The 23,850-nt window shown below is 45.6% G+C and overlaps 2 protein-coding genes across 7 annotated transcripts in view; one reads left to right on the forward strand and one right to left on the reverse strand.

The window, feature by feature from the left end:
- The first annotated feature begins 1,339 nt into the window (after positions 1-1,339).
- TRIM59 (tripartite motif containing 59) lies at positions 1,340-9,891 on the forward strand. Of its 2 annotated transcripts, none has more exons than XM_075418383.1 (2): positions 1,340-1,485; positions 6,590-9,891. In XM_075418383.1, the coding sequence occupies exon 2, from the start codon at positions 6,593-6,595 to the stop codon at positions 7,814-7,816; it is 1,224 nt and encodes a 407-aa protein (XP_075274498.1). In that variant the 5' UTR covers positions 1,340-1,485; positions 6,590-6,592; the 3' UTR covers positions 7,817-9,891. The 2 variants fall into 2 exon arrangements, with proteins under 2 accessions (XP_075274498.1, XP_075274500.1); XM_075418385.1 differs by lacking the exon at positions 1,340-1,485 and adding an exon at positions 3,329-3,348.
- A 2,156-nt stretch (positions 9,892-12,047) lies between these two features.
- The window catches only part of SMC4 (structural maintenance of chromosomes 4), a 41,335-nt gene continuing 29,532 nt past the window's right edge, over positions 12,048-23,850 (reverse strand). For all 5 annotated transcript variants that reach the window (XM_075418387.1, XM_075418389.1, XM_075418390.1 and 2 more), the window contains 9 exons: positions 22,184-22,336; positions 21,918-22,044; positions 20,279-20,468; positions 19,190-19,334; positions 17,886-18,059; positions 16,090-16,272; positions 15,153-15,385; positions 14,265-14,448; positions 12,048-12,465 (listed from right to left, as the gene is read on the reverse strand). In XM_075418387.1, coding sequence (XP_075274502.1) covers positions 12,277-12,465; positions 14,265-14,448; positions 15,153-15,385; positions 16,090-16,272; positions 17,886-18,059; positions 19,190-19,334; positions 20,279-20,468; positions 21,918-22,044; positions 22,184-22,336 — 1,578 coding nt within the window. In that variant the 3' untranslated portion in view covers positions 12,048-12,276. The remainder of the gene's footprint in view (positions 12,466-14,264; positions 14,449-15,152; positions 15,386-16,089; positions 16,273-17,885; positions 18,060-19,189; positions 19,335-20,278; positions 20,469-21,917; positions 22,045-22,183; positions 22,337-23,850) is intronic.

Consider the following 23,850-nt stretch of genomic DNA (forward strand, 5'->3'; position numbering starts at 1 on the left):
GCAAGTGGAACTAGAGCGATAGAAAGCAGTATTTCCGCTTGTTCAGGTTGAAAAGCTGAAAATCTTCAGCTTTAATAGCATACAAAAAATCAATGAAAATTGTTAAATATTCAAAACTAAAGTGGTGTAACTGACATCAAAATGCAGGAAGGTAAGGGTAGTATTATTATCACAACTTCACACAGGAAAGACCAATTATGGCTCGATGTAGTGTTGTAAACTCTGTGCCTATCAGCTAAACCATGTTTTTTATTTTTCCAGACATAATGCCAGATGTTTCCCAGATATTTGTGTAAGGTCTTCTAAATACCAGTTTTCAGACAGATGTTTAGGTAACTTTTGAATGATGATGTGTTATGATTTACATTACAACATTCAATGGGTCTCATTTGTCTTTCAAATTCACTGTAAATGGGACAGCTGAGAAAAACTTTACAGTCGTAGCTGAGTGTAGTTTGATGAACTGTAAATAAATGTAGAATAATTTGGAGCACTAGGCAGGTCTCCCCAACATCTGGGTACTTTGACACTGGTAAATTTCCAGATTTTATCGGTTAACAGATGTCAGTGAATCGCTGTCGGTAACCGTAGTCCTACTCCAGTCACTGTATATTGCAGTCTTGGTTTCTGCCCAACAAGAAGGCAAACTCTGTATTCCACATTAGAATCACCCAATTTTAACCTATGGCAGTAGCAGTTTTGCCTCACTTAAAATACCTTAACTGTAGGCAAACGTGCTTGACCTGAAGCTGAACGTTCCCCCTCATGCCCTTTTATTTTTCTGCCTGTGAAGAGCCGTTGGCAGCAGGTGTGTTCCTACTCCCCGGGGCAAGTGTCGGGGCTTTTTGTGTCTTTGGGTCCCAGCTTCGGGCTGAATTTCTCCTCAGATTGTCACGCAGCATCACCCTGGCCACGACGTTCCCTACAGCACCAGGAGAAAAGCACAGCTGCAAACCGAGGGGCTTCCGCTTCCCCGCCATTAACGACTCGCGTTTAATTGCCGATGAGGACGGCATCGAGCGTATCGCCCCTCAGCAGCCCGCCAAGCGCCTGAGGAGCCGAGCCCTCGGATCCTCCCTCGCTGAGGGGACGGCGAGGCGAGGCGCGGGCCGGCCGGCCGTGAGGCGCGGGGCCGGCGGCTCCCTCCCGGCGCCGCTCCGGCTTCATTCCCCCGCTGCGGAGCCGGGACCTTCCCGCCGGGCGCGGGGCGGCCGTTAACGGTCGCCCGCCCGGTTCGAACGCGGCGCCCCGCCCGCCGCCCATTATACTTTCGACCGGAGCGGCCGTTGAGGGCCCGGCCCCCCGCTTCCCACCCCACGCATGCGCGGCTCGGCGGCGCTGTGGCGAGCGGCGGGGCGCGGGCCCGGCGGTTCGGAGGCGGCCGCGGCCTTGCCGTGCGCCAGCCAGCCGGTTCCTCCGGCCGGAGAGCGGGGCAGCGAGAGGGCTCCGGCCGGGCGGGGAGCGGTGCGGGGCCGGGGCGCCCAGGTAGGCTGCGGGGGTGGGAGGGAGGGAGCGCGGGGCGGCCCCCGGCCCGCGCTCCGTGAGGCGCCGGGGCGCGCGCGGCCTCCTGAGGCGAAGCCGCCTGGCCCGCGGCCGCCCCTGACGGGAGGCATCCCCGTCCTCTGCCCGGCCGCCTCTTCTCTCGCCTCCAGGCGAGCTCCTGGCGTTAGCGCGGCTCCCCGTGTCCGGTTATTACTAATACAGGCGGGGTTCCCGGCGGTGCTGGGGCTGTGGGGGCGGCGGAGGGCCGGCAGCGGGCGGGAGCCCTGCGGGGGACAGGGCGGAGGAGAGGTTTGCTGAGCGGCGAGCGCTCGGAGCAGAAGTTGTGTCGGAATTAAAGAGGTGAGGGATGGAGAGTGAGTCCCGGAGTGCGAGCGGGGAAAGGAAAGTGCGGGGAAGTTGCTGGGTTTGAGCGTGGTGACTTGTTGTGGTAGCAGACAGGGAGCGGGTGGAGGGATGTACGGGGGGGGACTGGCAGGTCAGCCCTATGGGGCAGCTGGACAGACTGCTCAGCTGTTCGTCTCCTTTCAGGTTATTGAAAAAGCGTGAAAATCTGGGATGGTGGTGTAGGAACAGGGACTAGGGGCAGAACAGCCCTGGTTGAGAGCTGCTGTGGCTTGAGCGTGGGATGTTCATGGCGTGGGGTAGAGCAGTGCAGCTGAAACGGGCCGGGATAGAAAAGCTTGGGGTTTAGCTGTACTTGCTGGTGCTTGGCTTCTTGTTACAGCCAGCAGACGTGGCAGCGGTGTAGCAGGTTCCGTTCCTTGTGATGCATCAACAGGGACCGGAGCTGCACCTCAGCGTTCTGTTCTTCTTAAAAAAAGTTCCATCACCCTTTACCATGAAGGTGCCTTTTAAATAGAAAACACTGCCTGTAATGTCATTTAATCTCTTTTTTTTTTGCACAACATAAACTTGAGCTTCTATGCTAGTGCTACAGGAGGACTTCATGGACCACCATAGGACAGGGGGACAGCATTTCTGGCGCGGATTTAGTGAAGTGCAGCATGCTAGCGAAAGCCAAGTGTTTCAGTGCCCTTCAGGAGAGAGCAGATGTGGTTTTATTTCCTGGCAGAGGTGCGAAGGAGGAGCAGGGAGCCTGGCAGCACTGCCCCTTTTAACTCTTGGTGTAGGCTGTCGCAACCACCACAAATGCCAAACTCACCTTTTAAAATCCTCCAGAGTAGAATGGCGTGTAGCAGCTTGTTACAGCTGCCTTTTGCTATAAAGCTGTTAGTTATTTATCTGCCTACCCACTGATGTACGCCGTATTCCAGATGTGATTGTTTCTAAATGACACCTTGCATCATTAGCTGCGTGAGCAGTGTCCTGATCACTAGGTGAGGAATGTGGTGTTAACGAGGAATACACTCCATCCGTTGCTTTGATCTGCCTAACTGAAAGCTTTGTCGGATAAACTGTGGTACAGGTGTGCTGTATTACGTGTTTTCACCTCATCTACAGTATCACTAATTAGAAGAGAAGAAAATCACAGTCACTTAGTAGGCCTTCTGTTGCTGGAAGATTTCTGAAGCTCACCCTAATACTGACACAATTACACTACGGAATTTTTAAAACACTTTCTGGTTTGTAATTTGCTTATACCAAGTCACTCTTAGGATAGGTATGTGTATACACACACCCCCTTATTTGCTCCTGCAGTTGTTTGGAACTCTTTCCAGTGGTGCCCAGCGACAGGACAAGGGGCAATGGGCACAAACTGAAGCAGAGGAAGTTCCAGCTGAAGACGAGGAAGAACTTCTTCCCTCTGAGGGTGATGGAGCCCTGGCCCAGGCTGCCCAGGGAGGCTGTGGAGTCTCCTTCTCTGAAGATACTCAAGATCTGGCTGTATGCGGTGCTGTGCAGCCTGCTCTGGGTGACCCCCAGAGGGCCCTTCCAACCCTGAACATACTGTGATTCTGTGATTTATCTTCTCTGTGCAGGAAAGCATTTACCAGCTTCCTGCTACTTTTTTGTCCTGGAAAACTTTGCTTACCTGTTGGGTCTCCTGTATCTTTTTTCATTGGCATTCCCAGTCTCTGTGTTCTGATAGCCATATGCTGCTTTATTTCCACTGTTGTTCGTGTGTAGGCTATTTCCTCCGCTGCAGGATGAAACTGAATTTTGGGATTTCTCCTTTTTGCTTCCCTGGGACGCAGCTCCAGCCCGTGCCTGGAGCTGAAAGCCAAAGCTCCTGCCCTAGCACCGCCGGCCTGCTTTGCCAGAGCTGCTCGCTAGCAGGCAACTGCTGTCACTCTGAATTTCTCAGTTGCCTGGGAGACAGCGGGGCATGTTTCTGTGGAAGAGGGAATTTCAGTCCCTCTGGCTAGCGGCTGTGAGGGTTATGAAACGGCCCAGAAGCGAGCGCAGGCCTGCGGGCTGGCTGGCTGCTCACCGCTGGAACCTGTGCCAGCCTGGGGCAAGGCCCCTCGCTCTGCTGGGGGGGGGGGGGGTGTTTACTCCTGCAGCGTTGGAGGTGATTCATAATAGAGCTAAGAAAAATTTCGTAAAGTTGCTCCCTTGTTTTTATGGTAGCAAGCAACTACTTTGCAGTTAAAACAGTTTTTTTAAGATTAATTTTATCTTGCCCTTTATGTAGCTCAAATAAGCTAGACGTGTCCTTTATGAAGAAAATTTCCCTCTTGTATCAGTTCCTTTGAAGAGAACTACAGCCCTAGATTTAGGAAAAAATTGTGATTTTAAACATGGAGATTTTTTTTTTAAACTATATTTATTCCATATGTGTAAGAGAAAATAATGAATGAGAGTACCTACTAAGGATTCTTTCTTTTCTAACCATGAGTAAAAACTTCACTGACTTTTTTCTTTTGTTTAAGTGGAAGTGACATTCCCAAGATTCATAATAACTTTATATATATAGAAATAAAACCTTTAAATATATTTGCTGTGGGAATTAATTACCAAAAAATATTTTGCCTAGATGGTGGAGTAGATTTCTTGTTCAATTTCCCTTCATTATTGATGCATTTCTTTAGGTTCAGTGTCTGGAAGGTCACTTAAAAATGTGAAATTAGGAACACGTAGACCTAAGGAACCTAGTGTTGCCCCAGGGGCTGATTGGAAAAGCAGGAAAATAAAGGTCTGTGGCTCCCCAGTAAAAAGAGAAATGCCTCGTGGTCGTTCGGAAGAGCAGTGCAGAAGTAGATGTAGTGTCAAAGTGTTGTGAATGTCTTTTGCTAAATGTCTGTAGTCCTTGATATTAATTCTCTTTACAAGAATACACTAGTTAGTTATAAATGCTAACACTATCATTCTTCTGTTAAAGGGCAGTTCTTAAGAATTACATCTCTTTCTAGCAGATTTCCTTCTGAATGTTGTCAGGTCTCTTTTAAAAAGCAGAGTTCAAAGAAGTGAACCAACATTTTGTATTAATTAGCTGAAAAAATGATCTGAAGTGTGTTGGATAGATTTTTTTTTTTAATTTTTTTTTTTTTTTAAAGCTGAATTAATAAAAATTCGTTTTCAGTATAAAGTTGACTTAACATACAAATACCTGCTTGAATTGAACTGGATATTTTGGTGATAGTAGCCATTAGATTGTTTATTATTATTATTTTTCAATCTGGTTTTACAAGACAAGTGAGTCTGATCAGACTTGCAGAGTTGAACACTTTCACTTTTGGCTGTACCAGTCTGTCTTAATAAAGTGAGATAAGCCACGCTTATTTCTGTACACCCAGAATAGGTTTCTCTCTTCAGAGCTGCTTTAACTCTCAGAGAACCGGGGTCTGGTTATTTAGCTTCTGACTTCCATCAGTTTAGCTCTGTGCCTTTTGCAGGAACTGTACTGCTTAATTTATTTAAGCTGTTTATTTGTTGGTGACGAATTTAATCCGTAGTGGTTTTCACGATTCCAAATGCAATTTAAGGTTTTATTTTCAAAGGAGAGTGTAATTAACAATTCAGTTCCTTTTAAGTAGATTCACTTAAAAAGCAGTCAAACTTTGTTAATCTCAGTCTCAATGAGAAATGCTGATAGTTCAATGCAAAAATATGTTACTGCATTAAAAAGCCTAGGAGGGCACAGCTGAAGCAAATTGCCTCCTTAACTAATTAGCTGTGAAAGGGTTTATCTTCCCGCCCCAATCAGATAAACGTTCAGTAGCACTTGGGGCAGCTGCGTTAGCCCAGCTGCAGGTTATTGGTTTTGGATTTAGAGTTGGACCCTACATTGAGAGTCTTTGATAGTAAATGCTTGGACAATTTCTTTTTGCAGTGTAGCAAAGTCTAGAGAGTTGACTAGAACTGATGAAGGGACAGGAGAATGTGACACAAAGATAAGGGAAGTTCCTACTAATTTCCCCATTTTTTTAACAGAACGAAAAATAGAATTATGATTTATTATGAAAACTGGCATTAGAGTTGTTGTTATTTGTGACTTTACAGTGTGATTTCACTAAGCTGCTAAATCAAAACAAGGGAACATTCCAGAGGATGCAAAACGAAAGTTAATTTTTTAGTTTTGTGCTTAAAGTAACTCAAGAATACCACCAGGAGCCCAATTACCGTTAGTGGTATTGTATTTAAGGGCCACTGAGTTAGGCTCTCGTTTGTGCCAGAACCAGGAGATAGCTTTTAGTAAATTTGACTGCTTAATACTCTAAAGATTATTTATATTACAAAAGTAACATTTGAGAAAAGGCGGGGGGGGGAGTTTCTGTACTTGTTCTGTTTTTATGTTGAAAAGGTTACTCATAGTGGGAGAAAATTTTCGTAACTCTTAGATTATTTAGAAACTTTAGTTCTAACTTTTATCACTCTTTTCTGCTATTTCCCACCTCTAAAAAATATCTAGTAGCAGATTGCTACATTTTAAGGCAGAAGTTGGATAGGGGTGAACACTGACTAGTCACTTAGATCGTAAGTGCAGATCAAAATTTGCTGTAATCTTTGAACTCACTTTTGTTCTTTTGTCTTTTTTTTTCTGCTTGGCAATAACCTGCCAGTATAGGTTGGGTTACTGGTTGTTAAATGTCGTGTTGAGGCGCTTAGGTTAGTAACATGATTTTAAAGGAGTTGATTGCAAGAAGAGATTAAACCGTTTTTCCTTTTTGTTTTTCTCTGGCAGGAGATGCATCACTTTGAGGAAGAGCTAACGTGCTCCATTTGCTATAGCATATTCGAAGACCCCCGCGTCCTGCCCTGTTCCCATACGTTCTGTAGGAATTGTCTGGAAGGTGTTATTCAGCTCTCAAACAACTTTTCCATCTGGAGACCCCTGAGAGTTCCTCTGAAGTGTCCGAACTGTAGGAGCATTGTTGAGATCCCTGCCGCTGGGACCGAAGCGTTGCCTGTCAACTTTGCCTTGAAAGCGATTATTGAAAAATACCAACAGGAGGATCATTCTGATGTTGCAACCTGCAGCGAACATTACAGGCAACCGCTGAATGTTTACTGTCTTTTGGACAGAAAATTGGTGTGCGGCCATTGCCTGACGATAGGAAAACACAATGGTCATCCAATAGACGACCTTCAAAGTGCCTACAGAAAAGAAAAGGAGACTTCGGGAAAGCTTCTCGACCAGCTGACTGATAAACACTGGACTGATGTGTGTTTGCTTATTGAAAAGCTGAAAGAGCAGAAGTCCCGGTGTGAAAGCATTGTTCAGGACGATAAAAAAGTGGTAGTACAGTATTTTAAGAAACTTGGCGATACCTTGGAGCACAAAAAACAAGCTCTGCTGACGGCGCTGGATGAAATCAACACGCACATTGTGGAAGAATACGAGCCTCTCATCGAGAAGCTGAAAAAAATAAGGGAAGAGCAGCTGGAATTAATGTCACTGAATACAGCTATTCAGAAAGAAGAGTCCCCGCTTATTTTTCTTGAGAAGGTGGATGATATGCATCAACGGATAAAAACTTTGAAACAGAAGCAGCTGCCGGATGTGAAACCTGTGGAGATTCATCCGAGGATTGGGCACCTGATGAAAGAGGTGTGGTCGAAAACCGAAATCGGTCAGATCAACAAGATCCTCACCCCCAAAATAAAACTGATTCCAAAGAGGAAGGTATGCAGCCAAGGCAGCGGAAAGGAAGGAAGAGAATCTGAAGAACTCCTCCAGGCTGTGAATCCTTTAGCAGTCCTGCTTCTTTTTGTAATAATGGTGGTAACTGTGTTCTCATTTCACAAACCAGTGTTATCAGTTGTAATCGAAGCTACTCCCGCGTGTATCTCGGAATTCGTGCTCCTTGTTTGTCAAGATTTCTGCACCCGTTTGCAGAATATAGTGGATGTGCTGCGCCATACATTTAATTTACTGATGGAGCTTTTGGGGAGGATTGTTTCTCTCTGACTGTTTCATTGATTAGATTAAAAGTTAGTGTAGGAATCCATAGCATTTTTTTTTATTATTTCTGCCTAAAAGCTGGATTTTTAAAGCTCTGCGCTTTTCCTTTCTGTTTCCATATCCTTCCTTTTTCTGTATTGTGTAGACTTCCTCTTGGCTAACTCTTAGTTAACTGAGAAGATGTGCAACAGAAAAGGCTTCCTCTTCTGCTCACAGTGTGGTGGGTTGGTGGGTGTGCGTGGAAACTGGAAGCCAGTCACAGTGTCTGCCTGAGAAAGCTGTGACCAGCTTACAGATTGTGGTCTGCAGTCCTCCTTCAACGTCTGCTGTCTTTTGGGGAGGTTTTTTTTTTTGTAACATAATTTAAATTTTTTAATAAAAGCACTACAACATTAAAGACTAAAACACCACCTCCGGCTGCAAGCTGGCTAGCCCTGGACAGGTCAGTTGGTCACTGGCTCCCATGTAGGTAAAACTCCTAGTTTGTGCTTTACTGACTAAATGCATTTTAACTGGTACACTTGTGCTCTTCAGAGCATATATTCACGGCCCTGGGTTTCATTCTGTTAGTTCCTGGTTACTAGTGGATGCTGTGATTTCATTTTTCTTTTTTTTTAACCTGTGTGTAATAGCTTTGGGTCTTTCACAGGGTGCTCTCCACTTCACGGAGCAGTATCTGCAGGAATTCTGGTGAAACACTGCATACAGTTTTTTAGTGCCAGCTGTGCACAAATCGGTTGTTTATTTAGTCTGGCAGGGAGCTCTCCCTGCTTCATAAAATGAGCCCTGACTTTTTGCTAGATCATTTAATATGTAGTGACAATAGATGTGTACTGTAGTAAGTAGCAAAACTCCCACTGAAGTCAGTGGTGTCAGGATTTCAGATGTTGTCAAGAGCCCTTAAAACAACTTGACAATGAATGTAAATTTATACTCAGCTTTTCAGCACAAATTGTGACAGAGATCTTTACCTTGACGTAGGGAAACAGGATAGCGTTTTATTCTGCAATCACATGATCACAAACACTTCGCTACTTCTGGTGCGATGCTCCAGTCACAATCCCCAGTGAAAGCCATTTTTGGCCTTCAGCTATTGACAGTCCGATTACAGCAAGTCCTGGGGCAGCCGTGGAGAGCTGCAGTTACAACAGCAGAACACAGATGAGCTTATGATTCGCTAAAAAAACAAAGCGGAGTGTCTAATGCTGTGTCTGTATTTGACTTGATAAAAATAATAGCATATTCTAGCATAGCAGCATTCCTTGGCTGTTGTATATTTTTATAGAATATAAGTTGTTTAAACAGTGATGGAGTTCGGAGGCTAGCCTTCAGCTACTGGGTTTTTTAAACCCTGGTGCAAACGAGAACTTGTCCATTGCTACCAGCAGGCACTGGTGGGGTCCTGCGAAGTACCGTCTGCTGCTGGGCTGCAGCGAGAGCTGAGTGCGAGGGCAGTCCCAGAGGCCGTGCTCATACCTTCTGGAAGCCGAAATAAAGATCCCGGTAACACTGTCGATATCCTGATGTTGCTGTGTGGCTGAAGCACCGAGCCCAGCCGCACTGCTGCTGTGCTGCTCGGTGGGTTCGCGGGCTCGGGTTGGGCTGAGGCAGGAGCAGCAGCGCCTGGGCCTTAGGAGCGGTTTCTAGGGGTTGCACTGGATGTTTGCTGTCATCTTCCAGGGTTACCAAGGGAAATCCCATGAATACCACTGGTCAGGTTTTGGCGTGGGGTTTAGGTGTATCCTGGGATGGGACAACTGCTGTCGCATTGATTTCCCAGTAAAATTGGGAATTTGTTTTTGTCTTAAGCCCTGCTGGAAGGCTGTCGCTTGGCACTAAGTCTCGCAAAGCCTGAGACGAAATGTCTGGCCGCTACCACGTGAGGCTTCTTGTTTGATTTAACTTCCTTTTATTTTCCTGACTTTCAAAAACTTACAGAGTTTATAAAGCAATTTTATTTTTCAAGACTACAAGAATTTATAAAATACCTTTACTGCCGATTGTAACATTTAGTACTTGTACTTCTAATGCACTATATATTTTAATAAATTTGCATACAAATAAAATCTATTCTTACAGTAGGATTGGCTAACACCTTGATTTCCTTATTGCACAGAACCTTCCCTGTGATCCTAACCCATGCTGACACACGGGGCTGAGCTGGTGCGAGGAGACAGAGCAGCTGGGCTCCCCGCAGCAGGAATGCAGCAGTGCAGCGGTGCTGTCGAGCTGCTGCGTTTTCTCCCAAGTGCCCCGTTTTTTTGCAGCGTGAACTTGAGGAAGGCTCTCCGAGATGGCACGTCCCGAGGTGGGTCGACGCGGATCTCGCAGCGCTTCACGTTGCCCTCCACAGGCCGGTTTTACCGATTTCTGCGTCCGAGAGCGAGTGGGTGAATACTGGTGCCTGGCTGAGCTGGTGCGGTCACTGCCGGAGCCGCTCCCCGTTGTCCTCTTACCCCAGCGCTGTGGGGTGCTGCAGCCGAGGAGCTCCTTCAGCCCCGCCTGCTCCGTCAGCTGGGCGCTGTACGAGTCCCCTGCGCCGAGTTTCGTGTAACAGAGGGGGACACTTTTTCAAGAAATTAAAATCTTTTAACTTCATTTTAACGGAAGCCTGAGAGGGAGTTTGAACTCGTCAGGGTTTTGCACCCTGCCAAAACTAGGGTGGGTTTTTTTCTCATCTTTTGAACTCTCCCCTTCTGAAACCCTGATCTGGAAGTACAATTCTTACTGCTTTTTTTTAAAAAGGGAATTCTGGTTGAAAAAGATTGTGTTGGGACCCAGTGGGCGAAGAGACTGAAGTTTCCAGGCTACACCTCAGATTCCCAACATTTTTTATTGCCAGGTATCCAAGCAGCGCCCTGGGAAGGGCACAGGGTGCTGCGATGCCGAGGCGGCCTGACCGCGTAATTGGGATACGGCTCTTGCAGATGAACGTTGTGCTTTGGTCCCCCCCTTGCCTTCCCCGGCCCGTTCCCCAGTTGTGAGAGTTGGAAGTTGTGCTCACCCGTGGCCTGCTCGGGTTGGGCCGGTGCTGCTCTTCAGCAGGGCTGCCGCTGTCCCGCGGCCCCTCTCTGCCATGCGTTTATCCCAAAGCTGCGCTGCCAGGCTTTCCAGCTTCCCCTTGAGACGGGCAAACCACACCTGCGCAGCACTGCTGCCTAGAGCCGTGTTTTGCGTCCTGGGACCAGGCTTGTGCCTGCTGCTGAGCTGCCCAGACGTAGCACCGAGAGTGCTTCCCGGCAGTCACCGAGGCAGGGCACGGACACATCATTCCACGTACATTAATTTTCCCTTGTCACTATTGGATATAATGTTTAACATTACATTGAAAGCACTTTATAGCAAATTATTACAGCACCCCGCTTCAGTTTGCCAGGCCTGCTCCACGCTGAGGGTTGGGCCCTTCCGGAGAGGGCGAGGCGCTGGCTGGATTTGGGTCCCTCGCGCAGTTATCAGCTGGCTGTGTCACTGGCCACCTCGGGACTACCGCAGCGAGAGCAGGATGAGCGCACTCGGGCTTTGTAGAGCGTGCCAAGGGATGGCAACGTAAACACGGCCAGGCAGCAGGGAGCAGAGCGAGCTGGCAGGCCGGGGCTGCTCTTCACCAGCTGTTCTACCCCGGCCGCCGCCGTACAGAACAACGGCAGCGCGGTGAGTGAGGGTTTCTTCTTTTCCCCTTCGGGCAGCGTAACCACCGCCGGGCAGAGGCAGGTGTGGCTCAGGGAGCGGTACTAGCACGTGTGCCAGGTCCTGGCCTGCCTGCCTGCCGGAGTAAAGCAGTTGCAGTCCTTAAAATACAAAAAGAGCCAGGACTGAAACCCCAACCTGTGCCTGGAAGTGTTGACAGGCTGTGACAGCCAGGAGAGCGACAGGCGCAGGGTGCTGATGGACACAGCCCGGCCTCCTCCCTGGGAGCAGCTCAGCCTTTCGGGACACCAGGGTAGCGGCGAGCAGAGGGCAGTTATGGGGTAGCCTCCTCCCTGCGCCAGGGCAGAGCAAAGTAACCGAAGAGCGGCTTTCTAAAGGAAATTCCGTCACTACAAACCTCCGATTACCAGACCGGGCAGCATTATGTATGACAGCCTTATAATGCAGATTATTTTGTATACTGACTTTACTTACTGGAACTCCTATAATAAAATGTTACAGGCCACGCTGGTGATGTTTAAAAGCAATTTGCTCTCTTTAATACCCAGAGCAAAACCCAGGCATTCAAAGCCGAATGCAGAACCCCAGCACTGCCATAAAGCCGACCCGTACAGTATTACAATTAGATACATAATCTGAGAAATAGCTTTTTCTTCACTCTGTTCACATAATTAAGATCTATATAGACTGCGTAATTTAAAAATTAGTATTTATTGAGGCAGCTGTTTTTAACAAGCGCAAACAAATACCAAAAAAAATCTCAAATACAAAAGTCTATTAGATAAACTGCAGCAGCGAGAATGGAATTTTATCCCATCCTATTTCTGAGCTATACTGCACCCAGGAGCGCCGAGTTCCGCCAGTCCTTTAGCTGCAATAACTTTGGGGTTGGTGGCTACGCTTTTCGTGGTGTTGTGAGTCTTATAAATTCCAATTAGTCTGTCCGCGATCTCGAACATGTTGTTTCGCAGGGAGATGATGATGAATTGTGCATTTTTGGTTTGCTCCTGAAACAGAAGGTAGGTGTGTTAGCCCACAGTATTTCAAAAAGCTCTGTCCTTGTATGACCTCTGTTTTGAGGTTTTAGGAACGAAGGAATGCATCACTATGAGCAGTGCTGCCATTCCCGAATCCGCAGGTGAGGAGGGCTCAGCGCTCCTGCCGTCCAGCGCCCAGCACGCGCCCAGCTGGGCTGTCAGCACCGAGCACTGCAAGCTCCTGACGCAGCAGCTTCCCCCTTTTCTCTTTTACGTGACCTGGCCACGTGAGTTTGATTAAATATGAACATACGTGACTGCCTTCCAGAGTCGCAGCTCGCCACAGTTTTAACGTGAACTCCACAAGACTGACGCGAGGTGGCTGTTACTGAGGTACCTGAATTGTGATAGCGGGGGTTGCTTTAAGAATGAAACCAAACTTATTTCCACACATGGAGACCGGGGGGAAAGCAAGCCCTAACGAGGAAAGCCTTGATGATCACTAGTTTGCAACCCTGAGGCAGAATGACAATAAATAACAGAGTATCTAACTTTGGTGCTGCTTTAAAAAAAAAAAAACAAAAAACACCGACCTCCAAGCTTTATCCTTGAGAAGCCGCAGTATCCGTGTAAGCTCACCGGTGCCGTGAGCCCTGGGGGTTCTCCAGAGCCCTGAGCAGGAGGAGCAAAGCCCATGTACAACTCTGGCTCCGCTCCTGCTGCGGCGAGCTGGGACCCCACAGCTTGCTGGGCCAGGCCCCGAGAAGGGAGGAAGGCACAGGGGGAGAGGGGCAGCTTAACTGGGCAAAAAGGAAAGTAGAACTTCTGCGGGGAGAGGGCACGGCCTGGCAGCACCAAGGTGGGGCGGCTGCCGCCGCGCGGGAGAAATCCAGTAAGGGCTGACAGCTCGCTGCACAGGATTGCAAGGCTGGGTAAAATCCAGCCTGTGGCACGGGGAAGGCCTTCATCCCTGCTCAGAGATCCCGTAATATCCCAAAAGGGTGTGCTGACGTGGATGGCGATGTAGGCAGGCCACGGGGCAGTTTGTGGTGTGTCCCCCTTCAAAGGGTTTCCCTAATTGCAAGTGGCTGATCAGAATCTTTGGCACTTCCAGGGTGTCCCAACACTGGTGGTTATACTCTGGGCAGTGCTGGAAATTCCAAGTTTAAATTAGCAACCAGAACTGTAGCCATGTAGATGTTCGCTTGACTTAAATATGGCAACGACAGAAGCTTTAAAGGCACAAAACTAAAAACCCACGAATAAAGACACAGATCAAAGCAGCCTCCAGGAAACACCTCGTGTCAATGAACTGGGAGGACAAAACCAAGGAACCCCGGCTGCACCCAAGAACGAAATGATGAGCTTGGATACGTGAAGGCAGTACTAAGAGCTGAGGAAGTTCCTGTATCTCAGCTGACTATAGCTGATTATTTGGGGGAAAATACCTATATTTTGAAGAGGAAGCAGCAGCAGCAAGGACACGTGGAAATGTGGCACCTCTGGTGAACTCTAGCACTCTTTAGACAGCTTTTGAAACAATACAGTCAGGGTTTGGAGAGAAAACACTTGTAAATCCTCTATTAGTTGCTTCATTTCAGGAAAGCATCAAAACCTTAGCAGCTTAGAAAAAAATACGCAGAAAGCAACATTCTAAGCACCTTTCTGGAAATCTGCTTAGTATGTAGTTTCCACTTAATTATCTGAAAATAATCTGTCATTCCAGATATTTAAGTCTGGCCATAATCGTGTTACCACTTTGTCTTTTCTGGCAGAGGAGAAAGTATCTTAGAAAAATTATAGTATAGCAGTTACCATTAAATACTTACATATATGTAGAACGCTACAATGGACACATTTTTGAAGTCGAGCGCTGCATCAATCTCATCCATAAAATAAAGCGGTGTTGGCTTGTAATGATGAAGCGCAAAAACTAGAGCCAGCGAACTAAGAGTCTTCTCTCCTCCTGATAAATTAAATATCTTCTTCCAACTTTTCTTCGGAGGCCGAACACTGAAAGAAATTAGGGTTTCTAACTTATTTCTGTTCATGATGAACATAAATATGCCATGGTGAAAAGCAGGTCACGAGACAGCAGGGAGTTCTTGGAAGACGCAGACACAGAGATGCTCGACGGCAGCCCCGGGTGAGCCGCTCGATACCCTCAGTCCTCCACAGCCGAGGGAGCAAGCTGGGCTGCTGCTGTTCACCGGGGAGTAACTCCCGGGGTGCAGGCACAGCTACGCAGCCAGCTGCTGTTCGCCTGACCTCCAGCTGCTGTCACACCGTCTGTTCTCTGTGGGAACCACAACACTTAGGAACTGCGATTTAATTATCTGTCCAAAGCGCTATTCTACTCTTAAGTAATGAATATACTCTTAGGACCATTTATGACAGAACAATCTCCAGTTATCAATGTGACTGACACGATTCCCCAGGCAGAATGAAATGATTTGGGAATTAAGAAATCCTGAGACGTTGCTTCACCGACGTCGAAGCTTTCAAACTGCTGTTGGTTACTTATTTCTCCAGGAGAGACGAATCTCTGTTGTCTGATGCTAAGAAGTTGTGGCTTCTGTCGGTATCTTGCCAAGACTCACCAAGAGGGAGGCCTTGGCTAGTTGATAATCACTGAAAATTTACTTTAAAAGCAGGTTGAAAAAAAGGAGTGCAACAATTAAAGAATTACAGCAATAACACCAAATACGTTGACAAACCTAAACATGATTCCCTCGGAGAAGGGATCCAGACTGTCCACAAGTTCTAATTCAGCATCCCCTCCCAAAGTCAGCATCTGGTAGTTTTCCTTCAGTTTATTTGTTATTACGTTAAATCCTGCCATAAATTCATTTAGCCTTTGTTTCCTCAGGTCTTCAAAAGCTTGCCTGAAGTTGTCTCTCTCATTGGTAATGTCATCCAGTTCAGCCACACGCTTCAAGTAGAGCTCTTCCTGTAGAAAAATCCCAAAATACAGTTAAACAAGATGTCTCCTTTAGATTTTAAACCATTTTTAAACCATTTTTTCCTACTTAAAAAATAAATTGTTGACTGGTACAATATTACTGAAGCAAGTATTGTGAGGAGAAGACAATCCTAGTATTGTTGTGGATCTGTCTAGAGCGTCAAGACTTGTTGACTGCAAATGAACAGACTTTGGCAGGAGGAAGCAGTCTTCAGCTGCCACCTACGGCATGGAATCCAAGGGCGTACCTAAGCTCCCGATACGGCAGCTTTCACACTCGGCTAGATACGAGCGAACAAATATTCGGGACGCTAGCAACAAACAGCACAGCCTGCCGAGAAGAGAGGGGAAATTCAAGGGTTCCATTTCAGTTTCCAGCAGAAGGGAACTGAGGAAGAACAGGACCACCTTTCCCCGGGATGCCTACGGGCGAGATAACTCCTGGCACCCAGACAGGGTGCGTTTTTGCAGGCTTTTCAGGTGCAGGATCCGCTTGAGCAGTCACCCGAAGAAAGACGCACGACTGAAGGTTACCTGCCACGTGAATTCTGCTCAGACCCAGGCACTGGAAAACCACAAAGCTGTATAGATGATGCTCACCTGGGATGAGGGGTGTGCCGTACCACCGCAGTAACAGGCAGCACAACATCAGAAGATGAACCCTACTACTACACGGCAGTAATTACGCTTACCTTCTTCCTGTATTCTGCAATAGCACCCAGGTTGGGTTTCATTTCATGGCACTGGGCTTCCAGGAGAGCGATCCGATTAGTGATAACATCTGGGTCCTTGATAGCCTCAAGCTCTTCTTGACTCAGTACTGGAAGTTTTTCAAGTGGCTTATCTTCTATGGGGTGCAGTGACAGTTTTGATATCTAAAATTCAAAACCAGTTACTACAAATCTTTAAAGATCACATTAGTTATCGCAGGAACTTGTTTCTAAGATAAACGTCTGTATTAGTACACACTGACGCTTCCAGTCTCAAAACATTGAAAGAATCTTCACCTAACTCCCTTTAAAAATCAGATGCACAAAAAAGACACCAAATATCCTTTTACCCTATAATTCTCTTTCTGAAAGTTACACACATCATTCCTGCAAAGAAGATTTCTCTGGAACAGGAGCGGTAGATGGTAACGAGGAAATCGCCTCTACTGATGCCACAGAACTTTAACAACTCCATACTTGATACTTGGTGTGTTCAAGACTGAAAAGTTCCTGACAGCAGCTTGGCTTGCTGGGTGGCTGCCCCCGTTATCCTCCAGTTAACGAGGGTATAAAGGGCACCGTGCACTGCAAGATCACCTGCTGGTCTAGATGCCTGTGTCTAGTAAAGACTTAAATATGAAGTAGAAAGGACATACAATAAAAAGACGAACTGCAGGCACCTAACGGGCCTTTCCCCTGAGCACACACCTGATTTCCGCTGTTGCCATAACCCAGGAAAAACAAAGTAAGGCCAAGCCTCAGCCAGGACTCTGCACTCAGCCAACCTACGGGCCAAAACCAAGTCAGGATTCTGTGCAGAATTGCTTCCAGAAGAACTAAAAGCCCTTCCTGGAAGCTGAGCAGAGACGCTTTTGCAATGAACACACCGAATTTCAGACAACGCTTCGAACCGGCTTGCCCAACAGAACATGAGCAGTTAGAATGGACGCGACGGCAAGAAGCAAGGTCTGCGTAAAGCCGTCTGCGCGTCCGCCTGCGAGAGGGCTGCCAGTGGTCCTGCTCCTGGATACGGCTCCACGTCCAAGGAGGGAGGCGTTGGGGCACCTACAGTTAGCCACTCCGTGCTCCCACCAGCTCCAAGCTATTCGATGAGCTGGTTCAAGCAGCGATTTCTGAGGAGCAAAGTTTCTTCCTGGCCCCACAGAATTCCTGTTGGCCCAGTTATCTATAACTGGGGAAAGGCAGTTTGACGTACACCAAATGGACTACAAGTTTGGGGTGAAATGCTTTTTTTTGCCATTTTATAGAGAACAGCTCAGTGGGCACAGCACTGAATAAATACAGTTACACATAACTTGTGTCTTAGTTCTCAACGTCTCACTCCCCTTTGCTTCTCTCACCTGTGAGGGTGCCTACCCTTTTAGAACATTTTTTAGTACGTGTAGAGAGGATACCCATGCACAAAAAGTCTCCTCGTTGCCATTTATCATCTACTTATTTTTCCCTTGTTGCTCTTAATTACTTGTAGATAGCGTTAGGTCAGTTATAGTTATCCAGCCATTCTCTCAAATAAAAAAACCTGGAAAAGTTCAAAATGAAACCTTTTAACTCGTAACTCATCCATAACCTTGTATGCAAACCAGAAGGTAAAAGACTGAAAGGCCCTATTTTCTTAGAGCTGTTTTTTTTATAGCATAAACACCAATAAACTGTGAGCTGAATTTTCTCCCAAATTATCTGTTTTCTAATTAGATGTTAACATATTCATCTTTTGAGATCTTATAGTTCAAGTTTTAGGAACTAAACAATTTCCCTACCTCTTTTTGCCAGTATTTGATCTTTGACTGATGTGCAGAAATATGACTATCAATTTGTTCAATTTTCAGCTTAATATTAAGAGCTTCCTTTTGAAGTGCATGTTCATTTTCTTGAATAGTTTTAATCTCCTGGAGTAAACCGCGATGCTCCTCCTGAACTGCCGGCAACACTTCCTAAACGGAAATGACCAAAAAAAGTGCATTAATCAGTTGCCTACAAAAATGTTACCACCTTCTCAGGTTAGAGATTTCTTTTCCCTATATTATTCCCAGAGCTTAGTCTCCACAATTCGAAGTGCTCATGTAAGCAAATCCATATTCTTGTCTTTAGATTAACCAGGTCCCTGAATTCTTGAATGACCGAAAAATATGCTGTAGTTTACATTTTCATTCCAGAACTGGATTAAACGAGTCCTACACTCGGATGTTGTTAGCTAAAAGGCAGTTTTAGAAAAAGACAGTCCCAAAGAAACAGCTTTATTTGGAAGAATTTCAGTCGTCCAGGTTGTTTTCACTCTTTCTCGTACATAAATCTAGACGCGAAACTGAAGTCCCACATAACTGGAAAAAAAAAAAATCTAATTTGAGGCAAGTTTTAAACCCAATAATTTCTTTGGGGAAACTTGGTTTAAGTTTTTTCTGAGCTTCAGAAAATTGGGTCAAAATATACTTCCAGGTAAGTAAAAAAAAAAAAGAAAAAAAAAAAAAAAAAAAGGACACCATTCCCATTCCCTGACCATGGTGGAATGTCACTCTGCGGCTGCACAACAAAATTTGCATCAGAACAGAAGAGAACGATGAAACTATGACAGAATAAGGATATAACATCCTGATTCTACCTGCAGGCCAGACTGCTTACTAGAACCGTTTTAGCCTGTCTTTTTCCCCCCCTCAGCATCTGTATTTAAAGGTCAACTTTGATTAACGAATCAACAAAATTATTAATTTCATATGAATGCACCCAATATATTGCGGGATACAGAAAAGAACATTTTTTGCCATTTTATTCCCATGCGGATTTTTGGAGGATGAGTTGTAGAGTAATTGAGGAAAAAAAAGACACTTTATACCAGCATTATCAAGTCTGAGGTTTAAATGGCAAGGTAGCCGGTTGGGGCGTTTCTATTTGTTTGGTTTGTTTTTAAATAAACGAAGGCACTAGCAGCCAATGCGACCCCTTGCTAGGCCTGCCTGGAATGTCAAAGGCGAACAGACATCGGCCATTACGACAGCTCTGACACACTACTATTACCCAAAATGTATTTCTTCACCCTATATATATACTGAATGAACGTGACACTTACTTCGGCTTGCCTGCAGTCATTTACAACCTCGGCAGCTTTGTCTTCTAGCATAGTCAGCTCTTCCTTTAAGTCTTTAATTTCTTTCTCGTTCTCTTTAATTTCCTTCTCCGTGCGAAGAAGAGAGTCTTCAGATTTTTTCAGGTTTCTGAGTGGGTACAGAGACATTTGGATACCCCGTGTGAGTGCAAATATGATGTAAGATAATCCAGAAACACAATCTTACGTTAAAGATTGTTCAATAGCTATTGACAACCAAACAGGGAGCGCTGATTTATGCACTAACTCTCACACTCCTGAGATACCCAAGTAAAAAAAAGTTAAGTCTTCCATAAACATACAGCAGACAGACCTCATTAAATGACTTAAATTGTTCTTTCAGAGACAGTTTTGACATTTGTTCTGAGTATTCTTTAGGCATTCTTAAGCTAACATAAAAAAATATACATCACATTTATTTCCTAATGTGCCTCATACAGAATTAGTCCCTTCAGATCTGAACTGCTCTGCTGCATGGCTATCAATCGCTATTTTGATTCTTTATGCTGAAATATTGCATTTTAGTGATAGGCAAGTATCAGCAGAAAAGTACCAATTTAACGTGACTTTTAAACTGCCTATTAGAGACTATGAAATTTTACTTCCCTTTCCTCCTTGGCACAAGCAGCATTTAGTATTAGACATGCAGCTGAAAACTATGATTTTTGAGATCAAGGGATTTTTAGCTACGGAGCCCACTTAAAACAAGCAGATGTCCTGCAGGCAGTGATGCCAACAGGTACGGCTGTCTGAAGGCTGGCATGGCTCTCCTCGGTCACGCTTCACTACGCTTTCTAGGCCTCTGCTCCTCTGCCTGTAAAGCACGCTAATTAACAGCGATTATGGTTCTTAATTAAGAACCAGTCTCAGTGTGAGGTTAAATCAGTTTAGAGAGCAAGGTTACGACCTCCCTCCAGCTTCCCTCTAGCCATAAGGAGGTGAACCCCCTCTCCTCCAGCGCGACAACCTCCCCGGCACAGGTCGGGCACGGGCCGCGGCGACGTGCAGTCACTGCCTCACCTCCGCCGCGGAGCGCGCGGGCGGCCACTGTACCTGTCCGCCGTCTTGACCGCCACCTGGGCTTTGGTAACCGCCGAAGCGCATTCGTCTATTTCTTTGCTGATCTGATCGAGTTTGTCTTGCTGTGCTTTCAGCTTGTGATTGTTGATGTCGAGGATGAGGTTATGCAGTCGCTTCACTTCCTTTTCTATTTTACCGGCCACCTCAGCAACGCAGTCGTAATCTGTCGACACACAGAGCCGAGTTAAGGTCACCATGCTGTCCCTAGGAACACCGGGCTGCTGCAATACATCAAGATTTACCTGGTAAAACGCTCTGCTCTATTACTGTATTGACAAGGGTACGTATTTCTTTACATTGTGAAAAAATGTTGGGTTTGTTTTTACTGTGGCAAGAAGAAAAAAATACCACCCACATCTTTGTGACACTGTTATACTACTGAAGATTTTTTGGTGTAAACCACCAAAAATTTTAATTGGATTACTTAATATATATAGAGTACTTAAATACATGAGATGGTACGCAAGAAGCTATTCCAAGCTCATTCTTTGCATTTATTTCATGGGAAAATGCTCAAAAGTTAAACTGTAAGAAGTGGCAACTAACTGTTGCTCAGTGGTTGGTATTACTGCGTAGTTACTACACATGCTGAATAGTAAGATAGCCTACTCTGCCTTCAAGGGAGATTCAAGGTTTCCTTGCTTCCTAATAAGCTGAACAGCTTTCAGAATTCAAACAGCCTAGCACCTTCACTTTTGAAGGGCAAAACAAACAAAATCCCACACTAAGGTTGCTACAGACTGACAGTTTCCTTTTGGGGACGGAAGGGGTGAAGCACAGACTGGCAAGGTGGAAGGCAGTCACCTCCCGGGAGGAGAACACACGTTTGTGTCTCTCCATTATTTGGCAGAAATGTTAGAGAATATATTTATACCATTAAACCTCAGAGTGATGGAGAAAGCAAGGCATCCATACTCTTTTGATGCTACACTGTTCAAAAGAGACACAGAGGGAATCCACAGGAGTTAGGCGTTCTCTTTCCTAAAATGCTACAAAAGCAGAATTGTGGGGGAAGGGAATTATGTTTCACCACGCTCATATTATTCCCTGAGCAAGAAACACAAAGAAGCAGCCAAGGTTTGCTTTGCTAAGCTACCAATTTCTTCAGAGAAACTGTTAAACACTCAGGTGCTCAGAGGAAACATCCTTCACCAAAAGAACTGGGGTACAGCGTGCCCCCAGCAGAATACAGCGTCCTCCTCGCTTTGCAGACTCATGTAACAGTTCAGTTAGAGCACGGCAAAAGCCTTTACTTGGCTCTAGTATCATCACCCTCCACATTAAAAATTCTTATCCCTAATTAAACTACGTTTCCCTATGAATCTGTATGTAATGCAGCCACAGAAATCTAACCAAATAAAAAAAAAAACACACTAAAATTGATATTTACTTTAGATTGACTGAAACATGAACTCGAGCCATTCCAAACAGGGGTTTTACTCTCTCATCTCTAGCAGGACCTTTTATCCCCCCGAGGAGAAAAGAGCTTCCAAGCCAAGACACAGTACCACACTGGTAACCTGGGAGAACAAAGCCGTAGCCATCCTTTCCTGTACTAGTAAAAGAACATGACTATAATATTAATCTGTAATGCCCTCTCCACAAAACGTACCTTTTTTGTAACTATTAAGGATTTTTTCCAGTTCCTTCTGTTTGTTTTTGTCCGGAGCCGCAGCAATCACGTTTGCTTCAAGTTCCTTAATTTGGGTTTTTAGATGAATTTCTTGTTCAGACAAACTCTACAGAAAACACAACTGTGTTAGAATCCTGTACTCCCAAAAGCTCCGTGGCACTAACAAGGACTAGGTGAGGCTGAGAAGTCATCCCCTCGCATGTTCACGGAGAAGCCAGACACTGCCTCAACAATGACTTGGTCACCTGGATACTTGCTGTATACTTTTCTAAAGTATTTCGCATTTCCTGAATATCTTGGTGCAGTTTTCTTATGGCTTCTTCAAGTTCCATTTTCTCTTCTTCACACTGTACTGCTCTTTTAGAGTCCTGCTGCAGCTGAGATTCCATTTTATTGACCTACACAAAAAGGAGATAGCGTCGTTTGCCTACTGTCACCACTACGAAACAAAGCAAGATCTCATCCACGTGCCCGACGCTCCATGATCTCTTAACACACAAGAAGTAAGTGGAGTAAAAACTTGAAAGTTTGCTGTAGTTTTATTGTCTGACGGGTGCAGGTGTGAATGTACTTGTTCTCCCTGGGGTTGTCCACTGTGCTAGACAAGCACAGAGCCAAAACTCTTGAAAATGGAGAACTTAAGTTGCAGCTACTGATCTTTATCGCGTGCCACAGTATCTCTCATGGGCCAGACAGCACACAGGACATAAGCCTTTCTCTTGGAGAGAACAAACAATGAATAAATCTGAAGTGTGAAGACAGGCAATAACAAAGTCCCTTAATGAGCAAGATCTAAATATGAGCTGCCTTCTGTATTTCTTGACCCTTTACAAGTCTAGGGCAGTAACGCTTTGTCCAGGAGGTTAGCTCGTTAGTTCTCTACAAGCACAGCATTAGCTGAACAGGCTTGACCAAAAAGAGTTGTGCGTGTCAAGCTCTGCAGGATTTGCAGAATTTTATCTTTTCTTGGCCAATGCAATCCTTTTTTCCCAGCCAAGTGCAGGTGAAAATACAGAAGACAAATGAGAGAATATATACACAAATATATTTTCACCTCTCAGTGATAAAAACCAGAAAGTGCAGAGACATCAGCAACGACAGCAAAGGTGGTGACATGGTTATCTCCTCCAGCACAGAAATCAGATAGAGAGAACCCTCAAGTTGAGTTTGATTTTGGAGTTCTCCAATTTGAAAGTATTTTCACCTAAAAAATACTAACTACTGGTTTTGGGTCCTCAGTGGTAAGCAAATAGTCAACTCTTGCGTTGGCTTATAGCTCTCATGCCTGAAGAGCAGAAGTTTGTTCCCCTGCAGGGAGAGGACTGATGTCAGCAGCCGTGGTTTACTGGGCCGTGGCACAGAGGAGCTGGTCTGCTTGAAGAGCTATTAACGCTCCGATGTTTGATCTCCGTTAAGCTGATAGCAGATATTGGGCAAAAGACACAGGCTAAATAACACACACGGCGTAAGAAAATACAGACTAAAACCAAAAAGACTTCAGAAGAAACAGCAAGCTGTATCTGGATATTCCAAAACATTCTCGAAATACAAATTTAAAGGAAAGCTCTGCCGCTCCCTGACAGATCTTGCAAGGACATGAAATGAAGAAGCGAATCTGTCTGTTCTTGCTGCCGAGGTCTGTGCGTGTTGCTCTGCAGCTCAGCGGTTCCTTACGATCAGTATCTCCTGTGTTCTCATCCCTACCTTCAATTTCCAAGCTATCAAAGGCAGTACTGTGAGACTAAAAATTAAATAATAGGTATAGGATAGCTGGGCTGTGAACAAATGCACTGAAGAGCAATATAATCTATGCTAACCTCATGAGCTTTACCTTCATAAAGCATTGTTAATCTTTCATCAGGGGTTGTTTGTTAACTACTCGTGCTGATTTAAAAGGACACAGCACATGCTC

The sequence above is a fragment of the Opisthocomus hoazin genome, chromosome 4, assembly GCF_030867145.1.
Source record: "Opisthocomus hoazin isolate bOpiHoa1 chromosome 4, bOpiHoa1.hap1, whole genome shotgun sequence".
In the NCBI taxonomy this organism is placed as follows: Eukaryota; Metazoa; Chordata; class Aves; order Opisthocomiformes; family Opisthocomidae; genus Opisthocomus; species Opisthocomus hoazin.

What these genes read in the sequence shown, in the direction of transcription:
- TRIM59 (XM_075418383.1), top strand. Translation starts at nt 6,593, where the DNA reads ATGCATCACTTTGAGGAAGAGCTAACGTGCTCCATTTGCTATAGCATA.